The 19407-nt window shown below is 45.5% G+C and overlaps 1 protein-coding gene across 9 annotated transcripts in view; it reads left to right on the forward strand.

Moving 5' to 3' along the window:
- The window catches only part of TRIM2 (tripartite motif containing 2), a 169445-nt gene that overhangs the window by 129598 nt on the left and 20440 nt on the right, over positions 1-19407 (forward strand). For 8 of the 9 annotated variants that reach the window (XM_038559052.1, XM_038559053.1, XM_038559054.1 and 5 more), the window contains 3 exons: positions 1381-1532; positions 2692-2872; positions 3773-4496. In XM_038559052.1, coding sequence (XP_038414980.1) covers positions 1381-1532; positions 2692-2872; positions 3773-4496 — 1057 coding nt within the window. Of the gene's footprint in view, positions 1-1380; positions 1533-2691; positions 2873-3772; positions 4497-19407 lie in introns of those variants that run through there. The other variant, XR_005370908.1, reaches the window with a different exon arrangement.

A 19407-nucleotide genomic window follows, 5' to 3' on the forward strand; every position in this document is an offset into this window, starting at 1 on the left:
TGAATACTTACTTTGTGCAAGCAATTACCTACGCTCTGGGAAAGATAGTTCCTGTGTTCACGAACTGAAAATCTTATGAATATTTCATAAAATAGGGGATAAATAAAAGTGATTTGGTGGGAGCATTCAATTTGTGAAAATCCACAAATCTTTAGTAAGATTTATGCCATTTTCTGTGTGTGTTATACTTCAAAAAAAAAGATCCCTCCAAGGAGTACTTTGTGAATTCAAAATTAGAAGAAGTTATTTTCAGCTGAGAGAATAGGGGAACAAACGCTTTCACTGGGAAACTGACTTTCAGGCTTTATGTTATATTTTTACTGACAATTCATCATTATCAGAATAAGGTGGCTTTATTTTCATGTAAGCAGATGACACCATCATCTCATCATTTTTGCCGCTCCATGATGCCAGTACCAAACGTCATCTGAGTTCTTCATGCATATTAACCTCCTGAATTCTCCTAGCAGCCCTATGAAATAGGTTACTATTACTGTCTCTATTTGACAGAGGGAAACATGAGACACAGTGAGGTTACCTAAGTGGTAGAGGGCAGGATACAAATAGCTCAGTACAGCTTATCTCTTGTAGAAGGAGTATCAGTTCTCGAAGTGTGGTCCAGGAACCCTCATGGGTCCCAAGACCCTTTAGGGAGAGGGCAGTCCACAAGATCAAAACTATATTTATAATACTGTTAAGACATCATATGCCTTTTTCACTCTCATTCCCTCAAAAGTGTACAGTGCAGTTTTCCAGAGATAGTATGATGTGTGCTATCATAACAGATTGAATGCAGCAGCAGATAGGAGAATGCAGCTCTCCTCCATAAAGCTAGACACTGAAGAAGATTTTCAACATGGAAAATAATGCCATTCTTTTCACAAAATTTTTTGCTTTGCAAAATATCGTTCTCTTTTGTGAACTGTATTATTCATGTTAACATTTAATGGGCTTATTATTGCTTTTAAATAACTTAGTAAATACTTAACATTTTTGTTTCAATTTTTAATAGAAATATCTATAGATACAATTCACATAAATAGAAGTACTTTGGAGTTCTCAATAATTTATAAAGAGTGGAAGACTGTCCTAAGATGGGAAAGTTTAAGCATCACAGCCCCAACCTGTTCTGTTTTAGGGCAGGAGCCACAGAAAAGCTGGTTTTGTGATGACAGCAGCAGCTTTGGAGTCTGACCCACCTCCGTTGGTGACCTGGCGCCTAACAGTTTATCCTTCCTTTTCTTCTGTGCCACTGGACATCCTGCCTCCATCCTGGGAAGGCCATGAGAATTAAGGGACAGAATGCCTACCCAGGGCCTAGTGCATAGGAAGCGTCGATTAGTGGTATGGAACCTGGGATTGTTTTTGTGTTACCTGCAGGTGATGGACTTTTACTGCCAGTCTTGTGAGACCGCCATGTGCCGGGAGTGCACGGAGGGGGAGCATGCAGAACACCCCACGGTCCCCCTCAAGGACGTGGTAGAGCAACACAAGGCCTCACTCCAGGTCCAGCTGGACGCCGTCAACAAAAGGTGCGCACACCGCCCTAGACTCCCCACCGGCTGTGCCTCACGCTTGGCCTCCGGATCTCCTCTCAGTTGGATAAGAAGTTCACGCTGAGTAAATTCTCCTTTGATTGGGGGTCTGTAGTCCTAAACAAGTGAGTGGTAAGGGTCATCCGTTGCTTCTTGGTAACATCTCAACTACCTTCTGTTAAGAGCAGTGGCGTCTTTTTAGTACCTCAGGATGATTAAATGAATAAAATACACTTGAGGAGAATGCTCGCCGATCTCTGAAATTTGTGCCCTGAAACCAGGCTCTCTGAGGAGCTTTACTTAGCTGCGCTTCTTGACATACACAGGACCACTGTGTTGACAGTCACTGGCTCGTCTCTGTTTGAGCCCAGCAAAAGGGTACTGACCAGCGATTGCTCAATTATCTTATGTTTCCCTGCTTCCAGGCTTTCTCTTTGGCATGGATATGGGGGAATAGAGCAGCTGTGTCATACATGAGAAAGACCAAATAGGAAATACACAAGCAGTTGAAAATAAATCTTCTCACTGATAGTTGTAGTGAGAAAAGTGTGGTTATTCTATAATATTTAAAGGAACTTGGAAGCTTGCAAAACTTTCCCAGGAAAACTCTGGGTTTGGATAAGTAGTTCATATGATTAGGTGAAAAGATACAACTATATACTTAGAACAGTGGTTCTCAATTGTGAGCAGGTATACCCCCAGGAGACATTTGGCAATGCCTGGAGGAGAGTTTGTTGTCACAGCTGTGTGTGGGGTGCTGTTGGCATCTGGCAGAGGACAGGATGCTGTCAAACAGCCTACAACACACAGGATAGTCCCCTGTAACAAAGAAGCATGTGGCCTATAATATAGGGTCAAGTTTGAGAAGGCTTGCTTCAGAATAAGGAGAAGCTGTGGTGTTCAGAGAGCCTCCAGGCTTTGTACCATCAATTATTAAAATCAGATGATCGATTAGATGAAGTAGACGTGGACCCTCAAAGTCTCTCCTCTCAAAGGCTGTAATTATGTCATGTCTTACTCATTCTGTTCTTCAGTCATTACTTTTTAAAGATGATGAAAGGCAGAGAAAATGTTTTTTTGACAAAACATAGTGTTTAGATAGATGTTTTACTATTTATGGGTTGATGTTAAATAATCTTTAATGACTGTTCTCCAGGCTCCCAGAAATCGATTCTGCTCTTCAGTTCATCTCAGAAATCATTCATCAGTTAACCAACCAAAAGGCCAGCATTGTGGATGACATCCACTCTACATTTGATGAGCTCCAGAAGACTCTAAATGTGCGCAAAAGTGTGCTGCTTATGGAACTGGAAGTCAACTATGGCCTCAAACATAAAGTAAGAGCCCAGCCGTGCTTCTAGATAACCTGTAAGAGACAGGATACCCCGGGCACTTCCCTGCATGAGCTTATTGTGTTCTCATAACAGCAAAGGATTCAGATGGGTCCTTAAAGTGTCACTGTGGCATAGTAAACAGTAGTTTTCCTTTAATGGCACAGCCAGCTCTTTTTCCCTTCCCCTCTTAAGCAAAGGCCTATGATTCTGTGCCGGAAAGTACCAATTTATAATGTGACACAGGGCAAGATTGAATATAAAGTAATGCTTTCAGGATTTAGGGTTAAGCTGGATTATTTTTCCTTCCTTAGCTAGAATGTCTCATAGTCTCTTAATTGCTCCCTCTTCCACACCAACCTGTTAGTCAACTTCAAAGTGAACCCTGGCTGCAGCTTTTCACATGTCCCATCACAAAAGCAAGGGATCTAAAGCTTCTAGTATTCGGATGTGGAGGGAGAGTTTTCATTTGTCTGGTTTTCTGTCCCTTTAGGTGGCAGCAGGGGAAGTGGGGACTTTGTGGAGAGATGCTGAATAGCGAATACTTAAGATGCCGGGCATAGCGGTTTGTTTCCCAGGCTCCCGGTGGTGACGTTTCAGCTCCCCCCATCAGGAACGCAGGACCCAGGGATTGTGTGTGTGGGAGAGTGTGGGCGAGGCGGAGGGGAAAGGGAAGGCACCGGGAAGGCAGTTCAGAGTCAGGCACTAGGAGCGGGCTCGTGGCGCAGGGCGCGGCGGGCGTGGGCAGGTGCGGCGGGCGGCCGGGGCCCGCGGAGCGCAGTGCGCCTGCGCGCACCGTCCAGCGGGCCGGACCGAGCGCGCTGCCCCCCCCCCCGCCCCCCGCCGCCGCCGCCGCCGCGCTCACCCCGCTCCGCGTCCCGCCCCGTCCCGGTCCCGTCCCCGCAGGTCCTTCAGTCGCAGCTGGATACGCTGCTCGAGGGCCAGGAGAGTATAAAGAGCTGCAGCAACTTCACCGCGCAGGCCCTCAACCACGGCACGGAGACGGAGGTGCTGCTGGTGAAGAAGCAGATGAGCGAGAAGCTGAACGAGCTGGCGGACCAGGACTTCCCGCTGCACCCGCGAGAGAACGACCAGCTGGACTTCATCGTGGAGACCGAAGGCCTCAAGAAGTCCATCCACAACCTCGGGACGATCCTGACCACCAACGCCGTCGCCTCCGAGACGGTGGCCACGGGCGAGGGGCTGCGGCAGACCATCATCGGGCAGCCCATGTCCGTCACCATAACGACCAAGGACAAGGACGGCGAGCTGTGCAAGACGGGCAACGCCTACCTCACGGCCGAGCTGAGCACGCCCGACGGCAGCGTGGCGGACGGGGAGATCCTCGACAACAAGAACGGCACCTACGAGTTCCTGTACACGGTGCAGAAGGAAGGGGACTTCACCCTGTCCCTGCGGCTCTACGACCAGCACATCCGGGGCAGCCCGTTCAAGCTGAAGGTGATCCGCTCGGCCGACGTGTCCCCCACCGCCGAGGGCGTCAAGCGGCGCGTCAAGTCCCCGGGCAGCGGCCACGTCAAGCAGAAGGCGGTCAAGAGGCCCGCGAGCATGTACAGCACCGGGAAGCGGAAAGAGAACCCCATCGAGGACGACCTCATCTTCCGAGTGGGTGAGGACAAGGACGGCGCGCCGCCGCCGGGAAGGCGCTGGGGCTGGGGCGGGGGGAGCTGGGGGCGGGGGGAGCTGGGGGCGGGGAGCTGGGGGGGGCTGGGGGCGGGGAGGCTGGAGGCCGGGGGGTGCTGGGGGCGGGGAGCTGGGAGGGGACGGAGAGCTGGGAGGCCGGGGGGCGGGGACCTGGGGGGGCGGGGGGGGGCGGGGGGGGCTGGGGGCCCTGGGAAAGTCGTGGCGCCGGGAACCTCGCGGGTCGGGGCTGGGACTTCAGGGCGTTGGGAGGCACGGCTGCCTTTCGTTAGGTGAACTGTGCCGTCTCCTCCGGAGAGTTCCCCCTTTCTGTGTTCCCCCTTTCCTCCCCCCCTCCTCTCTCCTCATCCCTCTTCCCATCCCCCGTGCCTGTGTCCTCCTCCTCCTCCCCAGAAGACCTCCCTCCCAGCCCTGGTCTCCATCCCCTCCCTCGCCCTCCTCTTTCCCCCTTTCTGTCCTCCCCACCTCGCCTCAACCCTCCCCCCTCTGCCCCTCCCCCTCCCCCAGCCTCCGTTCCCCTCCTTGTTTCTTCTCTCCTCCCCCTTTTCTATCCTTGCTCCTCCTCCCCCCCCCCCCTAACACAAGTGCTGCATGTTGGTTGCAGAAAACTAAAAACCGAAAATAACCAAAAGGATAAATAGAAAACTCACAGCACTCGCAATCCGGAAATCTTACAGGACATGTTGGCAGTCTCACCCCCCAGCCCACCCCGCCCCCCTCCCATTACGGGAGAGTCTTCAGGGTCACTAAAGGTCGACGATCCTTTGGTCAGATCCCCTTCCTCCCCTGCCCCCCGTTGTTTCTCTGAAATCTGTCGGCTCGGGCTTCGCAGTAGCGGAGGGTCTGACGCCTCCCCGTCACCTCCTCTGCGCTGTGAGGGCTGGGGCTGGGGGACACGGTGCAGTGCAAGTCGTGGTCACTTGCAGGTGTGTGGAGCTGGAGAGCAGCTCTAAAGAGGGCAGGGTGACTGCGAATCGGGAGAATGGAATGGGGTTGGGTGACTGGGTGACAGACACTGAGGGGGGCACTTGATGGGATGAGCACTGGGTGTTACGCTATACGTTGGCAAATCGAACTCCAATAAAAAGAAAACACGAAAAATACATTAATAAAAATAAAAAAGACCCCCCCCCCCCCAAGAAAAAGGAATGTGGTTGGGGCGGAAGCAAGACGGTTTAGGATGAGCCAATAGATTGGAGAATGCAAATCTCAGGATTCCCTTGTCTGCTTTGTTGCCTCTGATTTTTTTGTTAACTGTTTATTCTCAGTAGAAAGCAAACTAAATGTAAATGTCAAGAGACTTTGTGATTCTTAAGAAAAAAGCCTGCATATTAGTTAATGTTTCCAAAAGTACTTCCATCCTGCTTGTCTTTCTGCCTCTTAAGTCCTGCGTTGTAGCATCTCTAAAAGGGTGCTGGGCAGTGTATGAACTGTGTCAGGGAGTCTGGGGTTCAAATAGAATGGGGAGACCTCCGTGAAGGAAACAGACTTTTTTTAAACCACAGAACCTTTATTTATTTTTTTTAAAGATTTTATTTATTTATGAGAGACACAGAGAGAGAGAGAGAGAGAGAGAGGCAGAAACACAGGCAGAGGGAGAAGTAGGCTCCATGCAGGGAGCCAGTGGTGGGACTCGATCCCAGGTCTCCAGGATCAGGCCCTGGGCTGAAGGTGCGCTAAACTGCTGGGCCACCCGGGCTGCCCACCACAGAACCTCTAGAATCGGCCAGGATGTACTGTTAAGTGTCCAAGGCAGGAGAAGGATATCAGGCAGCACTTCCACAAAGCTTTTCTGAGCAGAGAACTTTTTCCGTGGAACATCTTGAGAAATGAAAACTCCTTGGAACCTTCTTGGGCAGAAGCTGCTCTGTGTTAGTACTTTAGGCTGAATATTGTAAAGGCCATGGCAGGGTATGTAACTTGTCAGTTCACAGCCTAGAGGCCCTCCTTCATTCACTGGCCATTTGTGCAGCGTGAGTGCAGAAGTGGGAGGCACGCCTGCCAAAGCAGATGAGATGGGGAGGGTGTAGGATTGGGAGCCTCCAGGGTTTGCCGCTCCGGTTCTGCCACTTAACTTGAACTTCAGGCATATCTCTCTACTTCTGAGCCCCAGTTTCCACGTGCATAAAATGAGAATACAAAAATATCTGCTTCTCAGAACTGTTGTGAGTTTAAGCTTAATGCCTGATGTGTTGGAGGAGCCAGATAAACCAGAACTATTAGTTTTGCACATGCAACGAAGGTCCTTAGAATTTCCCTACCTTTTCTTCTAAAAAAATGTCCTTTCCATTCCCCACTGATCTTCTGCATTGAGAACAAGCTCTGTCTCCTGCTCAGCCTTTTCCCCCCACCCCCTGCCCCAGCCAAGTGATCCCAGTCTCCTCCGGGCAGTGTGCCAGGTGGAGAAAGGCAAGGATCTGGGTCTGAATTCTAAATCTCCTTAGCAGCTGGACAACTCACCTTTTCTGAATCCAATGCTCAATTATTGGTAGCTGTTATTTTCCCATTATTATTAATTTTAGGCTCTATCACCGCCTGTGATTCTCACCTGACATACCTCTTAGGGAGTTTTCCCCCATAATACTGATTTTGAATCCCCAGCTCCCACCAGAGAAGGAGGCATACTCTTCTTCCCTCTTACCTGTTGAGAGTTCCTTGATGATTCATTGGCATTGGTGGTGAGGTGTTTAAATGTTTAAACATCTATACAAAGCTTAGAACGGTGCCTGGCATATGACACTATGAGTTTATTCAGGAAGTAAAGATGCTGTCTCAATTTGCTAGGGCTGCTATAACAAAATACCATAGACTGGGTGGCTTAAACAAAGAAAATTTATTTTCTCATAATTTCAGAGGCCGAAAGTCCAAGGTCAAGGTGGTGCTAGAGTTGGTTTCCTCTTTCGTCTTCTAGATAGTTGTTTTCTTGCTCCTTTGACCTTGTATGGTTGTGTCTCTGTGAGTGCATACCCTGGTGTTTTTTTTCTCTTGTAAGAAGAGATTAGGGCCTTACCCTAATGGCCTTATTTTAACTTAATCACTTCTTTTAAGGTCTTTTCTCCAAATATAGTTATATTCTGAGGTACTGGAGGTGGTGACTTCAACAGATGAATTTTGACAGTTCAGCCCATAACAGATGTTAAGCACCTCATATACGTAGGGCCAGAAAGAAAGGCAGGTCTTACAGGCCTGTTTCTCTTTAACTTTATGTTTTAATCCAGACCTAGTCATTATGCAATAATTTGGCTCAGAAAGCATTTCGGCAGCATGTAGTGCCTGCTAGGCGCTATGCCAGGTGATGGGAATGTAGAGATAAAAGAAATGAGATCTCCTCCCTCAAAGAGCTTACAGTTTGGGGCGACAGATGGATGACCACCTGACTCTAATGTGGTGCCTAAATGGGCTGTCTCTCCATTGGGTGGGGCTCCCAAATATGGGCAGCGATTGAGTGGAAGCCCGATGGCGATGGCGATGGCAATGGCGCAGGAGGTAAAAGAATTCACCTGAGGTAGAACAAAGAAGTTTATTGAACCCCACACAAGGGAGTGGTGGGTGGACCAGTAGAGGAGAGACTGAGGTAGTGGGTGGGAGTTGTTTTTAAAGAGGAAAGGTGAGGAGGTATGGGGATGTATGGACTCTTCCCTTTTTTGGGAACTGTGCCTAGTTGCAAGTAGCCCATTGGTCAGTTAGGGCCTGTGGATATTTTGAGTTAGGTCACTGATAGGCCTGTCTGTATTCAGCCAGGTGGTCGCTGTGGCCCTTCCTGCATTCCATGGCTCAAGCCTCTTTGCCTAAAAGCGGCATCTACATTTAATAGCACGGGTTAGGTGAGGGAGCTGAGAACTGAGAAAGAATTAAAAGCAGGACACGAACAAAGAGGAGGACTTATCTAGCTTGACAGGTGGAAGCAGCATTCCAGTTGGACCAACGCAAGGAAGAAAGGGAGAAGAGGAGTGAACATGATTGACGGCTCTGAACAACACATCCTGTGAGAAGATGCAGGGGAGCGTAGGTCAGAGGATTGGAAAGTGGAGAGGGCACTGGCTGGTGATGAGACGGGACAGACCAGCGTAGGAGCTCAGCGTAGGAGCTCACTGCTCCCTCAGCATCCGCTGTGCCTCCACACCGGGCACCTTATCTCTGAATTCCTCCCCCATTTTAATCTTTCTCCCAAGTACCAACTTCTCCTTTAGTATCCACTGTGATAATTGCTGTTTTTGCTTTGGCCTTATTTCCCAATAAGATCACGGATTGCCTGAGGTCAAGGATGATGTCTTTAATCGTTTATAATCCCCAACAGTACATCAAAGAATACTTTGGGTAAATACTTTGCCCATTCGAATAGCATCCAGTTGTGACCTACTGCATGATTTAACTTCCCTCTCACCACCATCAGGTCCCAGCACTGAGGTCCAGAGACACACAGACTGGGCAACAACACACTAAAGCTCAGGGCCAGTCATTCACATGAATTCCCATGCCTGGAACTGTGCCAGGCAATGTCAGGCAAACTGTGCTGACCTTCAGAGAAACGTCTGTACTACTGGCTACAGCAGGTAGAGTTTACATTAACAATTAGAAGAGTTCAAGATTTTTTTTTATAGTTATGTCTTTGTTTTAGAACTTTTAAGTTTCTCTGTACAATTCGGCTTTTAGATGCATGGTAATAGAACATGCACCATTTGGGGTGCCTGGGTGGCTCAGTCAGTTAAGCATATGATTCTTGGCTTGGGCTCAGGTCAAGATCTCGGGGTCAAGGACTAGAGCCCTGCTTTGGGCTCCGTGCTTAGCGGAAAGTCTGCTGCTCTCCCTCTCCCTCTGCCCCTCACTTCACTCATGCACACTCTCTCTCTAAAATAAGTCTTTTAAAAAATGAAATTAAAATACATCTTTATAAAACGTTATAAAAAACCTGCATAATTTTAGCAGTCCCTTTGTGTATATATTGAAGCCTGTCATGTGAGATCCAAAATTCACTGAAATTCAGCTACACCAGCATAACAATGATTCTGCTGTTCCCTTAACTGTTCTCACACATAACTGAGCTGCTCTCAAGGCAATGAATTTGTGCTTCAAGATACAAAGTTTTCATAATACATGTGTAAGGGTTCATTCAGCAACCGTAAATAATGTGTTGATTTTGTGTATTCACGAAACTGAATTATCCCTTTTTGGGTAACATAAGGGATTTTCAGGGGTCAATTTGACTCACATTTTCACCCTCCTCACCAATTATCCAGCCCCCACGTTAGATGGAACGCTGCTGTTTGAATACTTACTATGTGCCAGATACTTGACTTGTGGTATAAAGAGGGATAAGATTCTGACTAGAGGAGGCAACAGTCCATAGGAAACAGACATGTACAAAATGTACCTTCAGTTTGAATCAAGACACAGAAGTTGGGGTGGCAGGGGGTCATGGAAAGTTCCCAAATATAGCATCTAAATCTAAGATGGCTTTAAAGAGAAACATCAGATGGACGGGAGGAAAGGGTATTTTAGCTGAAGGGAGAGCAGGTCCAAAGGCATGGAGGTGAGAAACTGAGTAGTTAAGTAGTGACTCCATCATCCTGGAGCTTCAAAAATAGAAGCAGAGAAAAGGTTATGTGTCTTTGATAAGGAGCTTGGACTTGGTCTCTGTACCTGTGTCTCTCAGCCTCTGGGGAGGGCCAGGGATCTGCATCTTGTAAGCCATGGGGGTGATGGGAAGGCACTGAACCATGTGATGTAGTATAGTGGCTTCCTAAGCTATTATTGCCCTACAGCCTGGAGGCGTTCTAGGGGGGATCTACTCAGCAATCAGGGAGCTGCACCCCTACTGCAGGAGCTAATGCAAGGGCCAGGATTAAGAGTGTAGCGATGCAGTGGAGGGGAAATGGCAGATTGAGAAATGCTCAGGAAGGAGAGAGCAGGGCTCAGTGACCAAACTGAATTTCTTGCTGTTTGATTTGAATGCTCTAAGGATGAGTGCTGGTAGAGTCTAGCACTGCATAACTTGCAGTACATTTTAGAGAAGCAAAGTAGGTAATGCTAATTAATATTTTATTCATAGTCATAGTATGGAAGTGATAACCTAAGTAGTGGAGAACATAGTCAAGAACTGAAAAGACTGACTGCCTCATTTAAATTCCAGCCTATTTATTAGCTATATGATTTAGGGGAGGTTATTTAACCTCTTGTGCCTCAGTTCCTATATCTGTAAAATGGGGATGGTATTTTTTTTGGGGGGATGGTATTAACACATACTTGATGGGTACCTGGGTGACTCAGTTGGCTGATGAGCCTTTGCCTTCAGCTCAGGTCATGATCCCAGGGTCCTGAGATGGAGTCCCACATTGGGCTCCCTGCTCAGTGGGGAGTCGGCTTCTCCCTCTCCCTCCGTCCTTCCCCCCTGCTCATGAGCCTGCAGGTGCACGCGCGCTTGCTCTCTCTTTCCCAAATAAAATAAATGGTGCTGAATTGGCACATTTATTAAAACAAAACAAAACAAAACTCTGCCACCTACTTGATATGGTGAGGATTAAAATAATATATGTAAAATGTATTCAAACAGTACAGGCACATGGTAAGGGCCCAGCAAATGTTGGCTATTGTTACTATTTACCCTTATCAACCAAGGTCAGGACAGTCAGAGGAAGGAGAGTATAGTTCAGTTTCGATCAGCCAGGCTGAGGTGTACCATAGGCAGTTTAGAGTATAGATTTGGAGCTCAGCAAAGAAGTCATGGCTCGAGATCAATTTGGGAGCAAAAAGTATAGAGAAGTTACTTTAAATCATTAGCTTCAGCGTGGTTCAAGGGGGAAAGGATGGGGAACAGAAGCAGGAGGAAGGACTAAGTGTTCTGGAAGTCAGGCATTGTGCAGTCCATTTCTTTGTGTCATCTTACTTAAAATCCTTGGTAGGGATAGCTAGCTCCTGTATTAATGTCTAAGCTGTCTGCAAATGCTCCTGAGTTTTATCCACCAGGTTATTATTCTAATTATACAGAATCCTATGAAGATGGTTGTGAGGATTATTCCACTCTACCAGAATATGTTCAGGAATTTTTGAATCATCTTACAGAGAGCAGCCTGGCAGTTTTGAAACTGAAATTGAACAGTTTGCAGAGACCCTGAATGGCTGGGTTACAACAGATGATGCTTTGCAAGAACGGCACTTCCAGTTTCCAGTGCCCCCACAGCGCAGTATACCTACCACATCATAACGTGGCACATGCCTGTGTGCACACCACCTCCTAACTCTATATTTGGTGACTTCCCTGTTGGTAGCTGGAAATCCACTGTGATGGGCACATTTACACCTCAGAAGTGGGCAAAGGCTACAAATAAAGCTCCTCCCACAGCTCCTGCCCCACAAGAGTTAAATTACCAGGGCACTGTGTCATCATCCCTGCCACCAAAGGAACCGGACCAGGGGCACCTCAGAGAGCCAGGGCACGACCCCAGCCATCTGCGCCTCTGATGCCCCTGCCTTTTTAATTGCACGATTCCTCTTCATCTTAAATGTCTTTTAACTGCTGTGGTTTTCCAAAGTTGAGCTATTTGATACCTCCCACGCCTAAAAACTTAATTATATGCCCACTGTGAATGAGTTATTGTGTTAACTCCGATACTGTGCTGGAAAGCAATCCTGAATGAGTTTAGAGAGGTAGCTTAGAGCATCTGTTGATGAAACACGGGGATTATTTTTCCCTGCGCCGTCAGAGTTTGCTGACTAGAAGCCCTGAGCTGGTTTTGTCAGCTACTAAAGAAAGTCATTGAACAAAGGGGAAGCCAGGAGATGTGGGAGGGAGTGAAAGAAACACAGTTGAATGGTTTCAAATTATGTAATTCATACACCATACCTTAATGTGCCGGTGAGAAGCAGTGAATGAAACACTCACTTGTACTCTAGAGCGATGTGCTTTCTTATAAGTATAAAATCACTTAGCATGAGCTCAGAGACTGCATAGGAAGGTATGCTATTTCTGCCCTGCCTCACCTCTGCAAACCACCACCTTCCCACCCTAAAATCTCTGAGGAGAGAGATCATGCTAAGGTGGCATCTCAGGTCATCGTAGGAACCCTGGCACCACCCCTTTGAGAATCTCATCCTCAGGAACTCTTCTTGCATTTCAGTGGGAAAAGATGTCACTGATATTTCCTGAGTGCTAGGCACTGTGCTGTGTTAAGGGGTGCAGCAGCAAACGGGACAGATGTTGCCCTTGCCCACGGAGAACTCACAGTTTAGTGAGAAACAGTTCAAATACCATGTGATAAGGGATGGGGATGGAGTTCCTATGGGTTTTATAGAGAAAGCATGATCCATATAAGCCCAAAGGTAATTATCTTCACCTCAGAAACCTGGTATTCTAAAGTCTAATTAGAAACTGGGGTGCCTGGGCACCAGGGTGGCTCAGTCTGTTGAGCGTCTGATTCTTGATTTCAGATCAGGTCTTGATCTCAGGGTTGTGAGATCAAGGCCTGCATAGGGCTCTGCACTTAGCGGGGAATCTGCTTTACAATTCTCTCTCCTGGGTATCCCCGGTGTCTCAGCGGTTTAGCACCACCTTCAGCCCAGGGTGTGATCCTGGAGACCCGAGATCGAGTCCCACGTCAGGCTCCCGGCATGGAGCCTGCTTCTCCCTCTGCCTGTTGTCTCTGCTTCTCTCTTTCTGTCTCTCTCATGAATAAATAATAAAATCTTAAAAAATAAAAGGATTCTCTTTCCCTTTCCTCTGTTCCCCACCACCAGGACCACCATTTGCTCTGTCTCTCTGTTGCTCTCTCTAAAATAATAAAAATGGGCACTTGGATGGCTCTGTCAGTTAAGTGTCTGTCTGCCTTCAGCTCAGGTCGTGATCCCAGGATTCTGGGATCTAGCGTTACATCAGGCTCTATGCTCAGTGGGGAGGCTGCTTCTTCTTCACCCTCTACCTGCTACTCCCCCTGCTTGTGCATGCTCTGTCAAATAAATAAAATCTTTTAAAAAAGTTAATCTTAAAAAATAAAAGAAGCAGGGGCTGCTGGCTCAATCAGTAAAGCATATAATTCTTGATCTTTGGGTCATGAGTTCGAGCCCCACGTTGGGTGTAGGGATTACTTAAAATTTAAAAAAAAGAATGTGTATTAGAAAAAACATTACGTAAAAGAGCAAGAGAAGTGGGTTTTATTCTTTTCTCTGTCTTTACTACTTTTGTCCTGTGTCTAGTTTCATTTTCTTTTCTTTTCTTTTTTTTTTTTAATTTTTATTTATTTATGATAGTCACACAGAGAGAGAGAGAGAGAGAGAGAGGCAGAGACACAGGCAGAGGGAGAAGCAGGCTCCATGCACTGGGAGCCCGACGTGGGATTCGATCCCGGATCTCCAGGATCGCGCCCTGGGCCAAAGGCAGGCGCCAAACCGCTGCGCCACCCAGGGATACCTAGTTTCATTTTCTTATATATAAGATGGAACAGTAATATTTATCCTAACTCATGGGGTTGTTACAGGGAGTGCATGAGAGAATATATTATGAAAGTGCTGTAAATATTACTAAATATTTCTTTTTTTCATGATGTAACCTGGGGTATAATTTACTCAGTCATTAATAGTTCATCCGGGCACTCACTCATTCAACAAACATTTGTTAAGCACCTACTTGTTTGAAGATCCTGTTTTAGATCCTTATTTTGCCCAATTTCATCCTCTTGCATTATCTCATTTGAAGTATCTAGATTTATTTAGCATTAATTTTCATATTAAGTTGGAGTAGGGGTGGGAGGAAGTTTGCAGTTCTCGATCTCCTATTTCAGTCCAGGGACTTGCCATCTGTAATCTTCCTAGAGGCATGGGTGGAGGTGGCCAGGAGGAGCACAGATGAGAAGCTATTGGCTTAAAAATTCATTTTATGCTTCATTGGCTACTTTAACATCTGGGAAAAACCAGTTTAATTATCTTATGGAATTGTTGCCAAGTTGTTTATAATTACTTTTTAAGACTGGTGTTACTCATTTTACTAGCCAAAACATAACCACCAAATGAAATCTTGTACATCAAAGTAGTCAGGAAAAGATTTTATGAGTACTATGTATGTTTATATTACATTTATATTCATTTTGAAAGAACCAGTTTTCATTATATAGTAGAATCTTGGGGGAGGGGGGCACTTTTCTGTGGTCTAAATAGACTATGCAAAAAATCTTGAAGAGCATGATCCCACATTATTTCTAACTTCTGGAATTTCTATTTATTTTATCTTGTTCCCAAGACCCTTTATAAACACCTGGATTGGGGGCATTTCAGCATAATAATTTTTTTTAAAGAATTTATTTATTCATGAGAGACACACAGAGAGAGAGGGACAGAGACACAGGCAGAGGGAGAAGCAGGCTCCATGCAGGGAGCCCAACACGGGACTCGATCCCAGGTCTCCAGGATCACACCCTGGGCTGAAGGCGGTGCTAAACCGCTGAGCCACCAGGGCTGCCCCAACATAATGATAATATGCTATATAGTTCCACATTATTACTCACCATGAAGTTTTTTGTAGTTTAACTGTTAGTGAAGATAGCATTAGCTGCCCCTCAGGAACATGCTGGTGGTTTCTTTTGATCTTCAGGAGTAATACTGTGATCCTGCTATGCTTAAAAACTCCTAGAATTTCAGAAAAATGACAGTCCGTAATTTCTGACAAGATGAAAGATGCTTATAAGAATCAATGTTATTGGGGCAGCCCGGGTGGCTCAGCAGTTTAGCGCCGCCTTCAGCTCAGGTCGTGGTCCTGGAGACCCGGGATCAAGTCCCACGTTGGACTCCCTGCATGGAGCCTGCTTCTTCTCCCTCTGCCTGTGTCTCTGCCTTTCTCTCTCTGTGTCTTTCATGAATAAATAAATAAAATAAAGAATCCGTATTATCCATCATGCCAACCCCAGCTATTTGGAATACTAGGCCATATGAATTAAAGAGAAATTTTTTAAAAAAATTTATTATTTATTTATTTATTTATTTATTTATTATTATTTATTTATTTATTTATTTATTTATTTATTTATTTATTTATTTATTATGATAGACACAGAGAAAGGGAGAGGCAGAGACACAGGAGGAGGGAGAAGCAGGCTCCATGCCGGGAGCCCGATGTGGGACTTGGATCCCGGGACTCCAGGATTGTGCTCCAGGCCAAAGGCAGGCACTAAACCGCTAAGCCACCCAGGGATCCCCAAGAGAAATATTTTTAAAAACAAATGTAAAATTTAAAACGGCAGTGCCCACTCCATCTAGCTCTTTCAAAAATATATAAGCAGGGACACCTGGGTGGCTCAGTGGTTGAGCATCTGCCTTTGGCTCAGGGTGTGATCCTGAGTCCGGGGATCAAGTCCAGCATCCGGCTCCCTGTGAGGAGCCTGCTTCTCCCTCTATGTTTCTGCCTCTCTCTGTGTGTCTCATGAATAAATAAAATTTAAAATATATATTTATAAATATATATATGCAAACTGAGACTAACCTGTTTTTCCAGCCCTGTGATTTTCTGTATATGTGGGGCAACAGACTCAACCTCTAGTTAACTTGAGATGGAGGATATGAGCTGGGCCAACACCACAAGGTGCTGGAGCTTAGTAGAGGCTGTATAACCTCTTTCCAGCAGTGTGTTCTTTTGCAACAGGGTTCCATTGCTCTCATGACACAGTGGTGGTAAAATCACTCGGGTCATTTCACACTGGGCATAGAGTCTGCCTTCTTCTGGTTCTAAATGGTACTGATATGGAGTCCAGTGAAATGTCTTACCAAATTTTACCTACACTGAGAAATGTGTGTTTATTTCTGCAAAGAAAAAAGTGTATTTTTTGCTTTTGTACTTTCTCTCCTTCCACATCACCTCTTTTGTCTTCAGAAGGAAAATTAAATCTGAGGCACCCCTTAACTTCTTTACAGCACTCTTCTCCCCATAATTTTCCCCTTCAAACATTAACCTGCTGCCTGCAGAACCTTCTCCAAGTAGAATAGGCTTTGTTTTCAGCAGGATAGATAAGCAGATAAAAGAGGGCAGCAGGCAGGTTTTTGTTCCTGCCTGGACCAGATGGGACAGCACCAGGGTCCATCTACCCTGTTGAGGTGTTTCTTATTCCTCTCCCCATTTTTTTTTTTAAAGATTTTATTTTATTTAATCATGAGAAATACAGAGCAGGAGAGAGAAAGGCAGAGACACAGGCAGAGGGAGAAGCAGGCTCCATGCAGGGAGCCCGATATGGGACTCGATCCCGGATCTCCAGGATCACGCCCTGGGCTGCAGGCAGCGCTAAACTGCTGCGCCACCCGGGCTGCCCCCTCTCCCCATTTTCAATCTCTCTTTCATCTGCGTGTCGAGGTCATGGGTGCAGTTCCAATTTTACATAAGCAAGAACCTAGAACAGTCTGGGAGAAAGAAACAACCATTCTTTATACGTCATTTTTTATATTCCAACCTCTTGTAGGACTCTTGTGGTTAACTGTGTTTATTTGGTCCTTAGTTCCCCATCTTGCTAATAATAACTTTAATAAAGGTTTTTGACAAATTAAGTTTTACTTCCTGAGAAATCCTGGCCTTGCCCCCATTACCTTTTAAAAAGTACAAAAAATAAATAAAAGTAAAAAGTACATATAAACTGAGCATTTTTAGAGGAATGGTTTCTTGTTCCTTCGGTTTTTGCAGTACCTGTTAACCAGCGGCTATTCAACATCAGAGGGAATGACCCAAAGCTAAAACCATGTTGGCACATACCTCCCTCGAGAGTTAAGCACCCCTTCCCCTGCCACCAACAGATACCAACACGTCATTTTAAGAGAGTGTTAGCTGATATTGATATGGGAGAGTTTGGTTCTGGTCTCAAGGAGTCCCAAGAATGAATCTCACTGCAACAGAGTTCGCAAAGCCATATAGCAGTTTATTAAGCAGAGAAACTCTCAAAAGTGAGAAGGGTGCTGCAGGGTTGCCACTGAGGGCTTTTATGGTCTTTTATAGGAAACTGACCAGGGAACTTGGTAAATTTCTTGTGAATATCAGGGTGAATTTGTAAATGTCATATCTATATTTAGAATAATTGGTAGACTTGCTACAAGTAAGATGTTTCTTTATAAATATCATGAGCACAAACAAGGTGTCCCTTTCTGTTTGGCTAATGTCTCCTTAATGTTTCTCTACATCTGCCTAACGTGGTGTTTTCTGTGAGCCTAGTGACAATTAAAGGGGGATACTCCCTAATAATTTGGAGCTAGAGAGCCAGGTTTATTTTTGTTTTTACTGTTTTATCTCTCTTTTCCTTGGGATGGGCAGGAGCCTGACTGGGGCCTTTCCCTTCCTAGCCTCATCTGCCTCCAACTCATTCCTACATCAATATCATATACATGCTTATTATAGGGATTCTATTTGTGATACATTTGAAATAAAATAGAACCCTTTTTTCCGCAAGGTGGGAGATGTTCTTTCTAATCTGGATCTCAAATTTTTCTTCTATGTTAGTACGAGTAGATGAGAGAGAGGTGGTGAGTAAACTTGATGAGTCCAGGATTTCAGTGAAATAGCTACCATGTGGGTCGGGTTAAAGCCAGGAACCAAAGGGTTAATGGAATTAATCCGGGGCTGCAGACTAAGAAGCATTGTTAGCTGCAATTTTTTACCCCAAATTTATTTGTTTGCCCTTAAGTTTCCTTGACTCTCCTCCTTGGGGAGACAGATTTGAGCCTTGTCCTCCAGTCGTCTCCTTTGGCATCCCCTAGAATAAACTTTTTCTTGGCATTTTCGGTGTCTCCAAGTGACTGCTTTGCAGATTACCTTCGGTTGGGTTACATGGTGAGAACCAGGACCAGGTGGTCTACATAAGATGTTTCTGCCCAGCAATTCTGCTGAGTTTAATTCCATCGCGAGTTTCGCTTCCTAAACCCCAAACTGTTTAAGAAGGGTCTGGCCATTTCTAAGCCGTGCTTCAGCATGTGGCTGACATTAGCCACCATCCACGTGCCGTTGTCCAAGTGCGCCTAAGGCGCTGCATTGATGTCTAAAACCAAAATATCAACTTGCTCTTTTGAGTAGGATAAAAAAAAATGAAATGATAATGATGAAATGAAATGATAAAAGCGCCCAAATGAGGCATAGTTTTTTCTGTGAAAATTTAAACTTCTTCCTGGTCATTTCTAAGCAGAGGTCAGGTCTGTTTCCATCTGTTAATATTTACATGGTCTTATTGAAATAAGTTCCACACACTTGTTTTAAAACAAAAACACATCTGTTAAAAAAACAAAAACAAAAACACACACATCTGTTAACCCATAGACGCCTTGGATTTTTCCCCCCTCTAATTTTCCTTTGCTTTTTGTATTTATTTATCCAAATAAATATGGATAGGATATCTTCTATGTTTTTTTTTTTTTTAATTATTTATGATAGGCATGCAGTGAGAGAGAGAGAGGCAGACACACAGGCAGAGGGAGAGGCAGGCTCCATGCACCGGGAGCCCAACGCGGGATTCGATCCCGGGTCTCCAGGATCGCGCCCTGGGCCAAAGGCAGGCGCCAAACCGCTGCGCCACCCAGGGATCCCTATCTTCTATGTTTTCAAGAAGAATATACACCTTACGATATACTGAGTCTTTGAAAATAAGGCATCTGAAAATCAGCCTGCTAGTTTAATAATATCTGATGTATTGTGGTTTGTTGGATGTATTGAAAGCTTCTTAGAAGCTTCTTCAAGTCAGGTTTCTTCCAAGAGCTGCTAAGTGAGAGGGTGGGATTTCAGCAAAACTCTAAAATAAGGCCCTCTCCTGTTCTATATCCTCAATTGTAGTATTAGGTTTTTTTTAATTGTTTTTTGTGAAATCTAAATATATTTTAATATGATTATTAATGTAACATAAAATAATGTGCAGTTAGAGCTTAAGACAAGATTGCAT

This window comes from Canis lupus, chromosome 15, assembly GCF_011100685.1.
Source record: "Canis lupus familiaris isolate Mischka breed German Shepherd chromosome 15, alternate assembly UU_Cfam_GSD_1.0, whole genome shotgun sequence".
Lineage (NCBI taxonomy): Eukaryota > Metazoa > Chordata > Mammalia > Carnivora > Canidae > Canis > Canis lupus.